We start from the raw sequence: 16,854 nt of genomic DNA on the forward strand, positions 1-16,854 counted from the left end.
ACCTTGGTCTCCTCTAATGGATCCTGGCAATCTCTTAACTTTTAAAGCTTCTGCCCAAGTGAGAGGGACCTGGGTCTGATTATACACAGAATGAGACATCTGAGATGTTGAGGAAAGAATGCGCATTCATCTCACAGATGCTCCTCCCACCCCTGGTAGCTCAGGCCTGAACAAGGGTCTCAAGGCAAGCAGATGGGGAGTCAGGATGAGCAGGGAAGACATTGGCCAGAGAGGCCAGGGAGGGTTTATAGATGGGCTGTGGCCCTTTCATAGCAGGAGAACCACAGAAGGTTCTGCATCCACTCTACTCAGTTATTCAGTAGGTCCTGGCTCTTGGGAAAAAAGGCAAAGAAAGGTGGGAGATAGGGTCAAAAAACAAAGTTCTGAGGCAGCCATGTAAGGCATCTCATTTCTCATGAGTAATAATAAGCTTCAAGGATGTTTCCTTCGTTTTTTCCCCCAGTCTCATCTGCTTCTTCAAAACTCAGAGGGATACGGGCAGGGGTGGTGGTGGAGGGTGGAGAGGAGAGAGCCTGACTGCAGCAGAGGAGAAAATGATTCTTACCCTCCTGATGGAATTCTGGTCTTATTTCCAAACAGAAACATTGTTATTTTTAAAAACTCAGAAGGATAAATGAGTTGAAATGCAATGAACATAGATGGTTTTGAAGCCTCCTATTTCATCTAAGACCTTCTTGGTTATTACAAAGACCTGAAAAATTGTTCTTGGGCCCCTAGGTCTCCTAGGAATCTGATGATAATTTTAATTAGCATAGGTTTTTCCCTCACATCATGCTTCCTGTCAAATCCCTAGAGACCCACAAGGAGATCAATATGCGAAAATTCCAAAGGCCTCTGAAGTGGCAGCTGGGCAATGAGCCAAGGGCAAAACCATCCCTAAACCAACAGCTTCCCAGGGTCCAAAAAACTGCATCAAAATCATCCTCATGAGCTTTAGGAGTCAAGGAAAACTAAAAGAAAAGCACAGAGGAGTCAACTTACCTAAACTCATTGACCCAGATCTTGTTCTTTAAGCTGTAGTGAGGGCCAAAGACAAAGAAACCAGAAATCAGTCCAAAGAAACATCGATCCTTTTCCTGATCATACAAAAGTTAGAAATATCTACCTGGGGATACAACAAAGGGACAGAAATAACTCTACAATCAGGCTGGTGTTGTAGGGTTTTGCCAATGAAAAGAAGCCCTAATCAGCATGTCTTTTCTTCTCCTCATATTAAAACATTATTATTTTATGAAGGTCATGCCTTGTATTAAAACAATTTAAAAACCAACAAAGATGTGATCAAACTACAAACTTTTTAAATTCAAAAATAATAGTTCAATTATGGCTAACATATGGAGAGGATTTGCTTCTTTCTTGGAAACTAACAGTAACTGCCATTCAAGCATACCCTTGTCATTAAAAGTCACTAAAACTCCCAACTTAGGGGACCAAATATAACAAAGCTGATGGGAAGGAAGCTAGAACAAACATTTTCTGGGCATCAGCTAAGTACAGCAGTCCCCTCCTTAGGAGGGGACTCACTCCAACACCCCCCAACTGGATGCCTAAAACTCCAGATAATACCAACCCCTACGTATACTATTTTTTCCTATCACCTGTCATTTTCTTTGAAGGTCACTATCACGTAAAATAAAAGTTACTTGGGAATAAGTTCTGTAATACTGTGGTAGTCCATCTGATCACCAAAAGGGCCAGGGCAAGGAGCATTTATGGTGTGTGGATATGCTGGACAGTGGGATGATTCCCATCCCAGAAGGGACACAGTGGGATGATTCCCATCACACCACTCAGAGAAGCATGCCATTTAAAACTTATGAATTGTTTGTTACTGGAATTTTCCATTTAGTATTTTCTGACCACAGCTGATGATGGGTAACTGAAACTGAGGAAAGCAAAATTGCAAATACTGGGGGAGCTAATGCATTCAGGACTATGCAGTGATGCCCCAGGAAGCTACATGGCTCTTCTAAGCCTCCACAGAGAAGTCCTGAGAACTCAGCACTCTCTGGATAATGCCACGTATTTATCACTCATTCCATCCATGAGAGGTACTTTACGTGTATCATTTCATTTAATCCTTACAACAAACTACTGAGAGCAACATTATTATCACATTATATACAGCCTAAGGCTTTAGAAGGGTAACTGGTTGCCATGGTCAAACAGCTAATAAGTGGCAGAATTAGAATTTAAATCCAGCTTTATCTTCATTCTGGAGCCAGGCAACCTCAGTCTTCAACCTGAATATTCATAATACTTCCCATTACCTTTTCTAATCTGAAAGAATATCCTAAACTTCAAAAGGACAATATCAAGCCAAACTGTGATGTTTCCCACCACTATTCAATCTCCTATTTTTTAGGACTTTAGTCCCTCTAATCAGTAACAGCTAAGCAGGGGCCCAGGATTGTAAATGATGACCTTTTGGCTATGATCTGCACGTATGTCTTCACCAGATAATCCGAAATGTTTCTTCCCGTGAGGTTCTGAAGGATGTCGGCAGTATTCTGTTTTTTCTGTCATCAGAAAAACCAAGCACATGTGTCTTTATGGGCCATAATTGGAACAGAAAACAAATCAAGAACAAAAATGACACATGTTCCTCAAACACGTACCATGGTGTGAGCAGACCCCTGACCACAGGGCCTGGACACTGTCATCAGCCAATCACCAAGGCCTGGTCTATTCTGCCCTTTATGCCAAGTCAAGGTGATTCCCAGCAAATTACTCTGAACAGCTAAGCAATAGACCATGAAGTATCATTCTTCACGGTTACAAAAGATTTCTAGGGAGCAGCACCACTGACTATGCCTAGTGAATTTTCTTCATTGGAGTTACACTGATGAAGAGATGAAGTGCTATTTTAAGAACAAACCACTAAGGACTACTTTTTCAACACTATTTAAAATTCCTTGTCCTCATCCTACAACCTGGATGCTGATAAGGCAGCAGAGAGGCATCACAAGCAAGCCTCTTCCTGAAATTCTCAGAAAAAAATGATTCAGAATTGCTTCTCTCACTCATAGTCTCAGAGGATTGTCAAGAGTCATAACCCTCACAGAAGCTTTACGGGCCAGCCTCCCTAATTCAGCAGTGAGGAAACAAGCCCAGGGACTCAGAGTGACCCATCCAAGGTCACCAGCTCCTCTATGGCAGAGGTGGAGAGGAAGCTGCGTCGGTCAGTCTGTCCTGGGACACCACCGCTGCAGGAGAGGCTGCCGTGTGACTTCCACAGACCACTGATCCAGAGTGTTGTTTCTGGTTGTATCTCAAACAAGGGCCTAGGCTGACTTCAAAATATGCCATCCATTCCTCTTCGCAGGCCACCCTCACTTACTCAGTCACACCCTGAAAGGACTCACTTGAGGAGGAGGCGGCCCCCCTGCCCCCAGGGGGCACACAGGCAGCATCTTCTTGATCTTGTCGCTGCTACACTGGCAGGTCGGGGAGGGGTTCTCCATTGTCCAGTTTCCATTTCGGAAGAGGTCCGTGATGGTCTGGGGGACTGGGGCAGTGGTCCACTTCTCCTCTCCCACCAAGCAGGGCCTTTCTCTGCAAAGGGACACCAAGGATAGGATCGCCCAAGAGGGTCTGGCCTCTCCTATTGCCTCAGAGCACAGGACCAATCAATAATAACTGCAAATACAGATATATCCCCTCACCACTCGGTTACTGATCCGTCCCACAGACTTGTCAGCTACAGACTCGTTTTACAGTTAAATACCATGGACACAAAGAAGGCCTAACTGCTCATATACTGAACTCAAGTCAACCCAATCACCAGCATTCACTCACTCACCCATGGGTTCACTCAACAAACATTCACTGAACATCTACTATGTGCCAGACACTGTCCTGCATATCTGAGAATCTGGGGTGAAAAGACAAAGTCTCTGCCATCATGGAGTTTGTGTTCCCAGGAAAGATTAATTAACAAATAATATCATCTTTGATGGCCAAAATGGAAGCAAAATAAAGGGGGAATGACTGATGAGAAAGGACCACCTGAAGAAGACACATATTTCAGCCAAAACCTAAATGATGACAGAGAACAAGCCAGGCAGGGATTGGGAAGAAGAACATTACAAGCAGAAGCAACAGAGTGCAGGGGAAAAGGTCCCCAGTGTTCTACGAATAAGGAACAACAGGAAGGCAGCGAGGCTGGAATGTGATGAGCTATGAGGAAGAGTGATGCAAGATGAGAAGAGGGAGGCAGGAGTCAGAAGACATATGCCTCGGGAAAAGTCTACATTTTATGCTGAAAATCTGGGGAAGAATGTCAAGATTCACTTTTACATGTTTTAAAACAAGTAAAGAATTTGGGGGAGTGAACCGAGGTGAGAGCTGTTGGCTCACGAAGAGCTAGGTTGTTTGCAAGCATCCCAGGTGACAAGTCAGGCATTTATGTCTGAGTTCTGAATTACTGTGAGATCAAGTCACTTGCCCTCTTGGAGCCTATTTTCTCCACAAAACAGTACAATGACTTATTTTAATAGGTCACATTTCAACAAGGCATTTCCAATGTCCCTTACACTTTTAAAATGCTATGATCTGAAGCCGAGCCACTGTGTTTAGATGATTCTTACATCAAATGAACAGTTTTGTGGATTGCTCTCTGGTTCCAAGTGGAATCTCATCACAAATCTTATGAAACTTGTCCTTCTCCAGCTTGGTCATCTTGTTCTTTAGGAACTGATATTAACTGTCAGGATTTATACTTATTAAGTACTAAATATTAGCAAGTGTTCAGTAAGTATCCAGAGTTAATTAGAGCCAATAAGTATATAACAGCTGTATGTTTAAAGAGCACACATTAGAACTTGCACACCCAGGCGGCATGCTCACTGGTCTGTCATCTGCAGGCTCACTATCTTCCCTTTAAAACCTGGAATTCAAGTTTGCCCTTCTCCAATCTTCCTAAACTTTCCCACACTCTCCATAATCCTTGAATCTGTGGTTAACAACCTCAAGTGCAAATTCTACCCAAGCCTGGAAACCTGAACTCGCTTCTACCTTCACTGAGCTGTCAGAAGCTCCTCACCACTCTTCACTGTTTTTACTCACAGAGATATCTGGACATGCCTTCTGCCCTTATACTATGACAGTCATATGAGTATTTCACTGAATTTATTTATATGCTACCTACTGTTTTTTTTTTTTTAAAAAGGACTTTGAAGGAGAATATGACAAAAACATGCAACTCTGAAAGAAGAAAATGTCCATTTTTATAAAAATTATGTCAACTTTTCCGGCTTTTAGAGTGAAGAAACTGATTAGCAAGGCTGCAAATTATACAGAATAGAAGCCTATCTCTGCAGTCAGGTATAGGATCCGGGGGAAGGGGATCATTATGAAGTACTATTTAAATTAAATATTAATGTCTAAAGCAGAAAACAAACGTCTATAGTCATTTTCCTGGCAGGATGCTAGAAGGGTCTACTGGTCTGTTACGTTTGTTCCTAGATGCTAGGGTTAAATCACTACATTAGCTCCCTTAAAATAAAAACTGTCTCAAAGGGTAAATGATGGTCATCACCAGGTGGCATACAAGTGACTAAAGCAGTGCAGAGATAAAACCAGGTGACAAGCACACGAAGCCAGCTGTGGAGGGGCTCACAGCTCAAGCGGCACTCACGGGATCGGGTTTCCTTCCATACATCGGGTCCCAAAGCCAGGCGTTCCAGTGAGAGCATTTAAGAGCTCCTGGGTGCTCACATCCTCAGGTGCATCATTACTGCAGATACATGAGAGGGAGCCAGCTTAGCAACTCATTTAAACCATGAATGGGAGAAGAAAAGGCGCTTTTTTTTTTTTTTTTCAAATTTAACACTTTATTAAGTACTTCCCGTGTGCCAAATCCTGCCAAGCTCTTAAAATAGAAACACAGAACCCACCCACAAGTAACTCAGCCTCTGGTTGTTTATTTGGTGTCAAGATAACATACAGCACTCCAAGGTGGAACTTGTGTAAATAAGTGATAAATATGGAGGGGTGCATACGTGTGTGCCCACATACATTTACATATATCTATTTTATGGGAAGTACATGAATTCATTAAAGATCAGTATTTCAAAAGTACTTTCACAATTAATCATTAGGCATAGACAAGAGGGGTTTTCTAGGAAAAGGAAGGCAGATTTTATGGGCTTAACATTTGCGTGGACAACTGGAAAGCACAAATAATGATGGGCAGACGTTATAAACACAAAACAAGCCCATGCCCCACAGCCCTGGGCAACACAAGGTCAGCAGCTGGAAAAGAAAAGAAGGAGGTAAACCCACACTAAATAGGAAGAAAGCACAGAATCAGAGAACAGGAAGCTGATTTGCATGCTTATGTTTCTTTTCTCTCTTCTTTAAAGCTTCCCTGAAGCTTCCCTTGGACATCACTGGCACAGTTCTCCATAGAAAGGTTTACAAATACTGTGGGACTGAGGAAAACTCCTGCATAAGGAGATGGAGAAATTCCTTTGTTCTTTTGTTTGAAGCACTGGATCGTCACAGAATAGCTGTATTTTTGTCTAAAAAAACAGGAGCTACTATCCGTAACCTAAAGATGAAATAATAAATGTGTGAATTGCACCATGCAGGAAACAAGAACTTGGAGGTGTGAGGGTCTGAGTGTATGGAAACCCTGTGTTCAACTGCAAAATAAAGATTTAGTATAAAAATCCAAGTATATTATAGTTCCAGCAGATTCTTCTGCATTTGTAAATTATTTACATAAGGCATGTACGTTCCTGACAACAACGAATAGAGAGGAAAGGCGTTCAAAGCCCTGCTACTCAGGTGCGGTCACTGCTGTTCTCGCACCTAGCATGAGCTTGTGTGAGGGCTGTAGCCACAGCTGATCAATCCATGCCCTGGTGTAACTGAGTCCCCCTCCCCTTGGCCCTCAGCACAGTAGACACTCTGGTCAGCCCGAGCCCTCCTCTCCCTCTGGGTGCAGAAGGCAAATGCATACCTGACAAATGTATACTGTTCATTGTACATCCAGGGCTGAAGTTCCAGGCTGGGGTACTTGCCAAAGGGTGGCACAATCAAGCTGAACACCAGGGCGATGCAGACAAACACAGCGGGCAGGACAATCTATAACCAGGAGGCAGGGAGGGAGAAGAATTGCCAGAGACCGACAAAGGTTAGAGTCCAGGTAGCCTCAGACCAGCCAGCACTGGGGTGTGTGCAGGGCCTAGTTCCATCAAGACATTCTTGGCAGGTTGGAAGCAGTAGAGGCTGAAATCTAAACCCCTTCCCTTGGGTGAATTTCTGGAAGCTGGCAATACAAGGCCTGAGCTTGTGGCCACCTGGCAGCCAAGAAGTAGCAGAAGCAGAATTCATATATAAATCTATATGCTCCAAACTCATATTCTTTGCATTACCCACATAGCCTGTGGGAAAGAATCTCTGTAACTTCTTTATACTTCTTGATTTTGCAGATTGGAATGATTCAATCCTCCCAACCTAACAAGTTAGCATGCAAACAGAGAATAACAAGTCTTTTCTGTGTACTATTTTTTTCTGACCCCTGGTTATCTTTTCTATCATTTTGCAGTTCAACATCAACTTGAAAAATCAAGTCTCCAATAAGTTCATATGTTGAGTCATACCATCTCTGAAGTTTTGAAAGTTTAATTTGCTCATCCAGTTTTTCTAGACTTTGTCCTCATTACATTCTCCTCTAATAAAAAATTAACACACCCAGATATTTCTAATTTGAGACCCATTCCAAGTACTTGCTCATAACATATCATAGGTACTATTATTATCATCCCTATTTTATAGATAAGGAGATTGAGGCTCAGAGAAGTAATCTGTCAACAAATATATAAGTGCAAGAAGCAAAATGGGATTGAAATACAGATAATCTGGCTCCAGTGTCCATCTTATAAGAATGATGCTACCCTGCTTTCACTAGTTGGGAGCCTGTAGTCCACCAAGGAAGCCTGAGTCCTTGGCCAGGAACACACTTCTCACCTGAGCAAAGAATCCTTTCCGACTCCGTCTGGCAATCAGCAATCTCTTCCACAAAAGGGCCACAAACTGCTGCTGTGTGAGCTTCCAGCCCTTCACCTGGTAGGAACCTTTACCATCCATCCCACTGAGCAGATCTGTTTCTCTGGATTCTGCAGAAAGCCATCACTGAAGGTCATAGATTATAGCAGCCATTTTTGACATCCCCAACCTCCTCCCTCCAGCATCTTTAGCAACCACCTTGGAGGCTTGTGTTTGGAGGTAGAAGTAAAGGAATGAAAGGCTTTTATGAAAAATTCATGTCCATGAAAAGGTATGACCCCCAAATATACCACACTAGCAGTCTCTGCCTTTGATTCTTGTCTGATGAGCACAGAAAAATGAAGGTGCCTTGAGACAACTGAAGAGATGTGTGCACACATTATAGTTACATCAAGCCATTCAAATGAATTGAGTCATCCTCAATTTCTTACAGAATATTCTATAAACAGGCCATGTCTGTAGGCTGACATACTTTGAGAACACATAACAGCAACTTGTCTCCTGCCTATTATATCTCTGGCTAAAAGGTGGACACATTCAGGTGATCTAAGTGCTAACAACATATGAAGTTACGGAGAACATGAGAGTTGCACATTCAACGTGGCTCAGGGACAGGAGAGCCAGGAAGGTTTCTGTTCAGAAAAGTTTTATAGAAAACCTTATCTTACACAAATGATTTTTAACTGCAGTGACCTAACATCTCACCAATATTTGCTTGATTTCCTCTCTCTCCTTCTCCATCCCAGTCAAACACATAGGGATAGTCTTCAAAAATAGCTAAGTTGAAGGGTACAATCAACTCTAGTAGTAAATTCACCTCACTCTTTCAAAATCATCCACCCATTCAAAGAACATTTATTCCAAAATTAAACACCTAATGAATGTGAGAAAACCGGGACTCTACGGAAAAGATAATAAATGGATTCAGAGGAATAAAGGGCTGTCTTTTGATGTGTATCTCAAGTGAGAGGTCTCAAGTGAGAGGTCTCAGTGCAGTGCAGGAAGTAGGCAGGACAGGCTCTTTCAGGTCTGATCATATGCACAGCACCAGAAAGGGGAAAGTGGCTTTTTTCATTCTCTCTCTTCTCTTTAGACCCTGTAGGCATCTATCATCCTGGTTCAAGGGCCTTGAAAGATAACACCAGAGAACACAAGAGTGAAATTCACTTTCAAGCAACAAAACACAGATCTCGCCCAAACGGACCTGGATCTATGTCGGAATCATTTGGATCCATAGCATCATCTTCAGTAAAAGGGCGAAGACAGCTCTGCTTGTCCCCAAAGACTCGTCTGTTTCGTCTTGCTGGTAAGGTGCCATCTGCAGACAAAAGGAAGGAACCCCATGTTTTATTTGTAATAAAACAAATTCTCTGAATCTTTAAAAGTCTATACAGTAAATGTAAGAATGTCATAAAACAATTTGAAGGGAAAGGCAAAACCCTGGTGAGCTAAGAGAGCCTACAGGTGGCACAGCCCAGAGGGCATGCAGTCCCTTTGGAGGGTTACCTGAGGTCTCAGCATCCACTCCACTCTCTTCAGCCACTTTGAGAAATATCTGAAAAATGAGAATGAGAGGATTATAATAAGCACCACATTGTGAGAGCAACTGTCATGATTATTACATGACTGAACACGCTAGCCCCTAAAGACATAATGTAAAAGCTTCATTTATTGATAACACTTTGTTAGAGTCACTTGGGAGAGAAGCCGTTTATACCAGAGAACATTTCCCCAGTGGTGAGAGCTATCAATTCAGAAAGTCATTTTCAAATTAAAGTTATGACACCAGGACACTGCAGAAGGAGGAATTTGTTCTGTACCTACAGGGAATGAGTCAAGTGGCTTCAAGTCTTTGGCCCGAAATCATTGAGCAGGCAAGCACCAAAATAGGCTATCCAAGAGAGGATGATCAGGAGAAGCGGCATTCCCTATCACTAGAAAGGTTATGGCGAGGTTTCCAACATCAGAAGGCGACCTGAACTAGACAGGTGATTCCCAAACTCTGATCTACAGATGCTGCCCAGGAAGCATGCAATAAAAGCACAGACATTAAGGTCTTACCTCTAAAAATTCTGTTTCAAAGACCCTGGAGTTGAGCCTTGACATTTTTAGAATATTCTCAGAAGATTCTCCTGCACCGGCTAACTTGGGGACTACTGGGACAGACAACTTTTATATCCCTTCCAACCCTCGAGGTTTCTCTAAAGAGAGGCACTGCTTACACAGTAATAGAGTATGGGCTTTGAAATTCAAAACCCCTGATCTGAATCCGCTCACCATCCCTTCATGTCAATTTTCTCATCTTGTTATCAGGATTAGATGAGTTACAATGACTGAAAACAACAAAACACACCCAGGTTAGCCCAAGGCATAAGTAGGTTTTCCATAAATGTTGGACTTTTCCTAGGCATGGTCATGACTGGTTACACCAGGAGCAATCCTCTTATTTCTTTCCTACCATCTCCCACTGAAATCTTAAAGGTTTAACTGGGACCAACACTGCCCAGATGCCAGCGATCTAAGGGCTCAGTGCCTAGGTCCATGATGATCCTACTCCCAGTGGACATGCAGGCTGCCTGTCTGGCCCCAGGATTGTGGGCCCTGCTCAATTCTGACAGTCAATCACTGAACTTACTTCTTCCAGAGTAGTTTCTGAGATGCCGTAACTGGAGATGCCTAGGTCTGAGAGCCTGTCATCAATTTCGTGGAAGAGTTCCACAAAGGCTCCCTCTCTGGCGGCCTCGTAGGGCAGCACGTAGGTCAGTTCATGCCCAATGTCTTCCACCAGCCGTGCCTCAGCCACATGCTTCCTGATGAGGTTGGAGATTGCGGAGACATCTGTAGGGACCAGAGCACAGATATGATACAGCTTGGCCAGCTCAGAGGCCCCCTTCCTTCACCCTCTGCCTGCTCCTCAGAAGCCCACTGCCTGCACACCACAGCTGGCCCAGACACTGAAATCATTCCACAGGTTCATCTCTGGCCCAAGGGTTCCTGGGGGCATGGACTGGGTCTTATTCACCTTTGTATCACCAAAGCCAGGCACAGTGTAGGCCCTCAGTTTATGGTGCGTAGGTGGGGGTAGCTGGCTGAAAGACTTTCTGAGGTTGAAAGCCTAGTGTCTATTGCCAAAAAGCTAGGATTCTTCATTGGAAAACTTGACTAAAGGAACCTTAAGAGGTTCTTCATCTTTCTCTTAATCTATTCAAGGAGGCTCCTCTATTTATCTCAATAGAGGGTTAATCAAACAGTTCATGGAAGGAGAGGTCTTCCTGGGAAGAGGCAGTTGTTAGGGCAGAGCAGACTTGGCCAAAGTAAAGGATTCCGTTCCATATGTGTCACTGGAGACATTGGACTCTAGACATCCCCCCTGAGGGAGGTGTCCAGTGTCCAGCCAGACCCATTCATCTCAGCTGAATGGGTGGGGGACCACCCCCCACCCCAATCATCTCAGCTCTCTGGGACACTGCCCTGCGAGCTCCCAGACCAAGCCCCAGGGTCCCCGGCAAGCGTTAGGCCAATCCGCCACTAAGCTGCGCCTGCTCCCGCAGCCACCCAGCCCCAGCCCAGCAGCAAACCTTGAGTCAGCGCCACCAGCCTCTGCACCTCTCCTCCTGTGCCTCCACTCTGCCCAGCTGGGGGAAGCTCAGACACCACCTGAATAAGAAACCCCAGAGTCCTTACCGACGGTCAGCGTGTCACTCTCATGGTCGCTGCCCAGGCCAGCATCAGAACTGCTCTGAGAAACACTGTCCTCCTGATGGCAAAGAAGGAGGTGAGAACGGGTCAGGGACCGAGCAAGGTACAGCCACCACCACCTTCACCGGGGCGGGGCTTCCGAGAGGTTCCTGTGTGTGAGAACTGGAGCAAAAAGTTTCTCCTGAGGGGCATGCAGCCAGGTAGTCTTGGCTTCTGAAGCCGCTGTCTGATCTAACATGTGTGTGTTGTGTGCACAGGAAGCAGGGCTCTCAAAAGAACTCTGGCCTGCCAATGCATACCATAGGGACCTCCCTGATGGTTCAGTGGTTAAGACTCTGTGCTTCCACTGCAGGGAGCATGGGTTCAATCCCTGGTCAAGGGATTAGATTCCATTAGCCATGTAGCATGGCCAAAAAAAACCCCCACAAACCTATGAGTGCTGTAACCAGGCCCTCGCCAACAGTCTTGGGCATGGGATTTACCTGCCTGGTTGTGTTGTTCGGAGCTTCTCACACTTTAATTTGTGTCTCTTCACCATAGGACCTTGTTAAAATGCAGATTCTGATTTAGCAAGTCTGATTTCGGCCCGTGTTTCTGCATTTCTCACAAGTTCCCAAATGATCCCAATGCCACTGGCCTCAGACTATACTTTGACTCACTGACACTAGTTAAAAGGTAAATAAGTGGACATGAGGTCAAGGATGGGATATATTGATAAGTGTTTTCAGTGCCACTGTTGGAATACACAAATAAATCTCAGGCATGTACTGCAGTACAGGGGAGAATGTACCTTGTTATTGGGTGCTGGCCCCTCTTCTGTAATGCACTTGTTGGATGACCTTGAATGAACTAAATCCCTTCCATCCTCTAGGATAATAAGTACAATACCTTCTTCCCAGGGTTGTTTTGTACTCCGAGATGATGTTAAAAAAAAAAGAAAAAAAAAGCCTACAAATGGTAACAATGCTACAGCTATTATTATTATTTTCTTTTATGTCCAGAGGCTGCTAGATTGAGTGTTTGGCATGAAATCAGTGCTCAATAAATATTTGCTATTTTGTGTTTTAAAAGTTTAGGTCAAGAAGATTTAAAGGTAATGAGCAGACATAGCAGGGCATTCTGAAGCCAAGGCTCTTAACTCTCGGCAAACCTCTCTTCTTCAACAGCATTAAGTCCTCTAAGGACCTTCTCCTACACTCAGCATCTCCATTAGAAAAAGGAAACGGGATTCAGCAGAGCTAACATGATGGGAACAGAAGTCTCTGTACAGGGCACAGAGCAGGGAGCTGGTGGCCTCAAGGTGGCAGACTAGGGCAGGTATGGACAAGCCAGTCATAGCCAAAGAGTCTTGATTCCCCGGACGCACTGAGACCGCAACTCACCTTTTTCAGGTATGACACAGTGCTACTGCTATTTCTGCATGAGCTGAGGGAAGACTCCACGTCCTTCTTGACCAGGGTCAGGTAGTAGCCTGTCCCCAGCTGGTTCTTCAGGAACAGGGAGGAGCCCACGCAGCAGAGCTTCCCGTGGGAAATGATGGCAATCCTGTCCCCAAGGATGTCCGCCTCATCCATGTGGTGCGTGGAGAGGATAATGGTGCGGCCTGCCAGGCACAAACACAGGGACATAGCACAGGTGAGGCTGGCCATCCTCACTGCTCCTAGGGGCCAAAACCACAGAAATAAGAGCCGGGGTGGGGGGGATGCCTGGGAGAACGACCCCAAGGCTGTGTGCTTGTGACCCCCAGGCTGGTGATGTCGTGAGGACAGCTCTGCATCCCCAAACAAAGGGCAGGAATGTTTATCTGGGAGCAAGCTTCAGGCCAGCAGTGTGCCAGGTGGTCTATGTGTTAGTGTGCTAGGCCTCATTTAACTAAATCCTTCATAAGGTGAGCTTCCCGGTGGCTCAGTTGGTAAAGATTCCACCTGCAATGTGGGAGACCTGGAGAAGGGAACAGCTACCCACTCCTGTATTCTTGCCTGGAGAATTCTATGGACAGAGGAGCCTGGCAGGCTATAGTCCATGGGGTCACGAAGAGTCAGACACAACGGAGTGACTTCCACTTTTCATAAGGTAGGAATTAACCACAGTTATAGATAAAGACACTGAGGCAAGCTTAATGGCTTTTCCAAAGTCTTGGGCCAACTTGAGCTGACTCCAAACCTGTGCCCCTTGTACCATACCTTCTTATGTATCTTCTACCCTGGTGGCTCAGCGGTAAAGAATCCACCTGCAATGCAGGAGCCCCAGGGAGATGTGGATTCAAGCCCTGGGTCGGAAAGATCCGCTGGAGGAGTGCACGGCAACCCACTCCAGTATTCTTGCCTGGAGAATCCCACAGATAGAGGAGTCTGACAGGCTATAATCCATGGGGTCACACAAACTGACTGCAACTCTCCCATCCACTCAAGTGTTTCTCTACTTTGTCAACATGCAAGCATAATGCACCACGTGGGGACAGAGATAAAGGACGACACAGCCTCGGCTCTCAGGAATCTGTCTGCAGGGGACCATGAGTATCCTAGGCAAGTGAAAGTTCTATGTTGCAGAGGGCCCAGGGGGCCCACAGAGGACACCCTTTGTCCCCATTTCCCTCCTCCATGCAGGCCCCTAGGGTTGAAATGCAAACTTGAAGTGTCTTGTAAACCAGGCCTCCTACTTGCAGACCAGGGCTGAGCTCAGAGTTCAGCTCCCTGTTCTCCTTGAGAAATAATTCTGGTGCTCTAGCAGGAACAGCCCTGAGATATAACCAGTCTTTGAGAGCCCCTCCCTCCCCCCTTCCTTCCCCCTCCCAGCCCAGAAGACAGAGTAAATACACATCAGTGACCTTGTCGGTATTTCAGCAGCAGCTCCCATATCCCCCTGCGGGAGTAAGGGTCCACACCGGCTGTGGGCTCATCCAGAATGACAACCTTGGATCCGCCAACAAAGGCCAAGGCCACAGACAGCTTTCTCTGCATTCCACCTACGGTGAGAGGAGACAGGCCCCAGACCAGCCCAGTGAATGACGGCAGAGGGGCCAAGAGACAAGCGGAGGCACCCCACTAGGGATAAGTCTGGGACACGTTTCTGACCCACCCTTCCCCTCCCTCGAAGCAGGGACCTAGGGCAGCCATATTCAGTGTGTGTGTGTGTGTGTGTGTGTGTGTGTGTGTGTGTGTGTGTGTAGAAGGGGAGGCAGAGGAGGAAGGCAGCTCTGGGCCTCACCTGACAGCTGACTTGTTTTGCTTTTCAGTTTGCTGGGCGGCAAACCAACATCCAAGGCCATCTGCTCCATCTCAGCTTTCACGTGCTTCTCGGAAAGCCCTTTCAGGCGGGCATAGAACCAAATGTGCTCCTCAACAGTCAACCTGGGAGCGGAGGGGCAGGTCACTCTGGGCCCCCAGGACACACAGAACACAGTGCCTCCTCACCCAGAATATGACAGGCACATTTTTCTTTCCCCACCTTTTTTTTTTTTTTTAACTTTATTCATTTTTGCAAGATAATCTCCAGGAAGGATTCAAGGCAGAACCACAGTAAGCAGCCACGAGCTGCTTGAGAAACACCACCAAAATTGTGACAGGTCACATCCACTCTACTCCCCGCAGGCCTGATGGCCGCCCATCAGGCAGCAGCAGGTCTTCAGAGAGCCTTTCTCCATGGTCCCACCAACCAAGGAGCTGCCCCAGCTTTAGCCTGGAGCAACTCCCTTGAACCTCAAAGGACCTCAGCCCTGAAAGAAGGAGGACCGGAGCAACTCCCTTGAACCTCAAACGACCTCAGCCCTGAAAGAAGAAGGACCCCTGTAGAGGACACAAGCCTGAGCTGCTCACTTAGATAAGAGAAAACCGGGGCCCAGAAGGGGGTGACCTTGCACAAGGTCACAGAGCTCAAGTCTCTTCCTGATTGCTGATGGGCAAGCTGAATGGGAGCAAAGTTCTGAGCAGGAAACACAGAGCCCACATACTGAGGGCCCTGGGGTACCGCCAGGTGAAAGCTATGGCAGCCTCAGGGAGGGTATGTGGGGAGAGAGGGCTCCTTACTCTAGAAGGACAGCAATAGACAGCACCATTTCCCCAGCCCCCATGCACCGGCTGGACCAATGTAACACCTCCTACCCCACAACTCACTTTTCCAAAACTGAAGGACAACCAGGTAAACATGTCCAGGAAGGTGAGGCCTGCCACCCCTAAAGGTGGTAAAAATGCTTAAGTCCAACTCTGCCCATCACTCCTGACACACCTCTGTAGAGGGGTCGCTGGTACTCACATGTCAAACAGCACATTATGCTGGGGACAGACCCCCAGGTTCTGCCGGATGGTGCTCATCTCAGAGCGTATGTCTTTCCCTAGGATGTAGGCAGTGCCCGAGGTAGGAGGGAACAACCCAGTCAGGATGGACCTGAGGAAAAAATGTGAAAGTACAGGAGTCAGCGTTAGCCCTCCTGCCCTGGAGACGCTCCATTCTAGGCTGCAGAGCCTGGGCGGAAAGCAGAGGCAGCAACCCTCCACCCTCTTTCCTTCCTAAGAGACCCCAAGGGACACCCACAAAGCAAAGGACTCTTTGCCTCAGTGAACAGATAGGGGTGGGCCTATGTGTTGGAAATGGCAATTTTAGCACACACATTTTTTTAAATAAAGATTCCAATTTTCAATGGGAAGTACACTTTAAAACACACATTTTGTACGCCTAAAATCATGTTCAAGTCAAATGGACAAAGTAGAACCAATTATTTAAAGATGAAAATAATTTGTGTGTTAGGATTTTTTAGATTTTAAAGATTTTTAAAGATTTTCTGCAATTTTCGCAATACATTAATTGTGCATTTAAAAAATACGTAACGGGAAAAAGAGGTTACCTCCCCCACCACCAACATACCCTCTGAAATGGTTGATGGGCTACACTGAAAGCCACCGAGGGTAACTCTGGTGTGTTTATGGCCCATGTTCCCTTCTGAAACTTCTCATTATTAAAGTTCTTATAGGTCCCAGAGAAGGCAGTCTTACAGCCAGCTGCCCAGCTGTTCCTCACATCTGCTTAGAGACAGAGTTTGCAGAAATTGCCTCCTCCCTCCAACACAGCCTATCTTCCTTTTCACATTCTTGCTTCCCAATCCTGACCAAACCAGCCCCAAAG

General features: G+C 45.8%; 1 protein-coding gene across 4 annotated transcripts in view; it reads right to left on the reverse strand.

The window, feature by feature from the left end:
* ABCA1 (ATP binding cassette subfamily A member 1) overlaps positions 1 to 16,854 on the reverse strand; it is a 131,530-nt gene that overhangs the window by 21,008 nt on the left and 93,668 nt on the right. For all 4 annotated transcript variants that reach the window (XM_018052543.1, XM_005684263.3, XM_018052542.1 and 1 more), the window contains 14 exons: positions 15,988 to 16,119; positions 14,944 to 15,086; positions 14,564 to 14,701; positions 13,119 to 13,339; positions 11,722 to 11,794; positions 10,673 to 10,875; positions 9,544 to 9,592; positions 9,242 to 9,355; positions 7,999 to 8,147; positions 6,989 to 7,113; positions 5,660 to 5,758; positions 3,387 to 3,576; positions 2,446 to 2,540; positions 1,003 to 1,035 (listed from right to left, as the gene is read on the reverse strand). In XM_018052543.1, coding sequence (XP_017908032.1) covers positions 1,003 to 1,035; positions 2,446 to 2,540; positions 3,387 to 3,576; positions 5,660 to 5,758; positions 6,989 to 7,113; positions 7,999 to 8,147; positions 9,242 to 9,355; positions 9,544 to 9,592; positions 10,673 to 10,875; positions 11,722 to 11,794; positions 13,119 to 13,339; positions 14,564 to 14,701; positions 14,944 to 15,086; positions 15,988 to 16,119 — 1,764 coding nt within the window. The remainder of the gene's footprint in view (positions 1 to 1,002; positions 1,036 to 2,445; positions 2,541 to 3,386; positions 3,577 to 5,659; positions 5,759 to 6,988; positions 7,114 to 7,998; positions 8,148 to 9,241; positions 9,356 to 9,543; positions 9,593 to 10,672; positions 10,876 to 11,721; positions 11,795 to 13,118; positions 13,340 to 14,563; positions 14,702 to 14,943; positions 15,087 to 15,987; positions 16,120 to 16,854) is intronic.

Source organism: Capra hircus, chromosome 8, assembly GCF_001704415.2.
Source record: "Capra hircus breed San Clemente chromosome 8, ASM170441v1, whole genome shotgun sequence".
In the NCBI taxonomy this organism is placed as follows: domain Eukaryota; kingdom Metazoa; phylum Chordata; class Mammalia; order Artiodactyla; family Bovidae; genus Capra; species Capra hircus.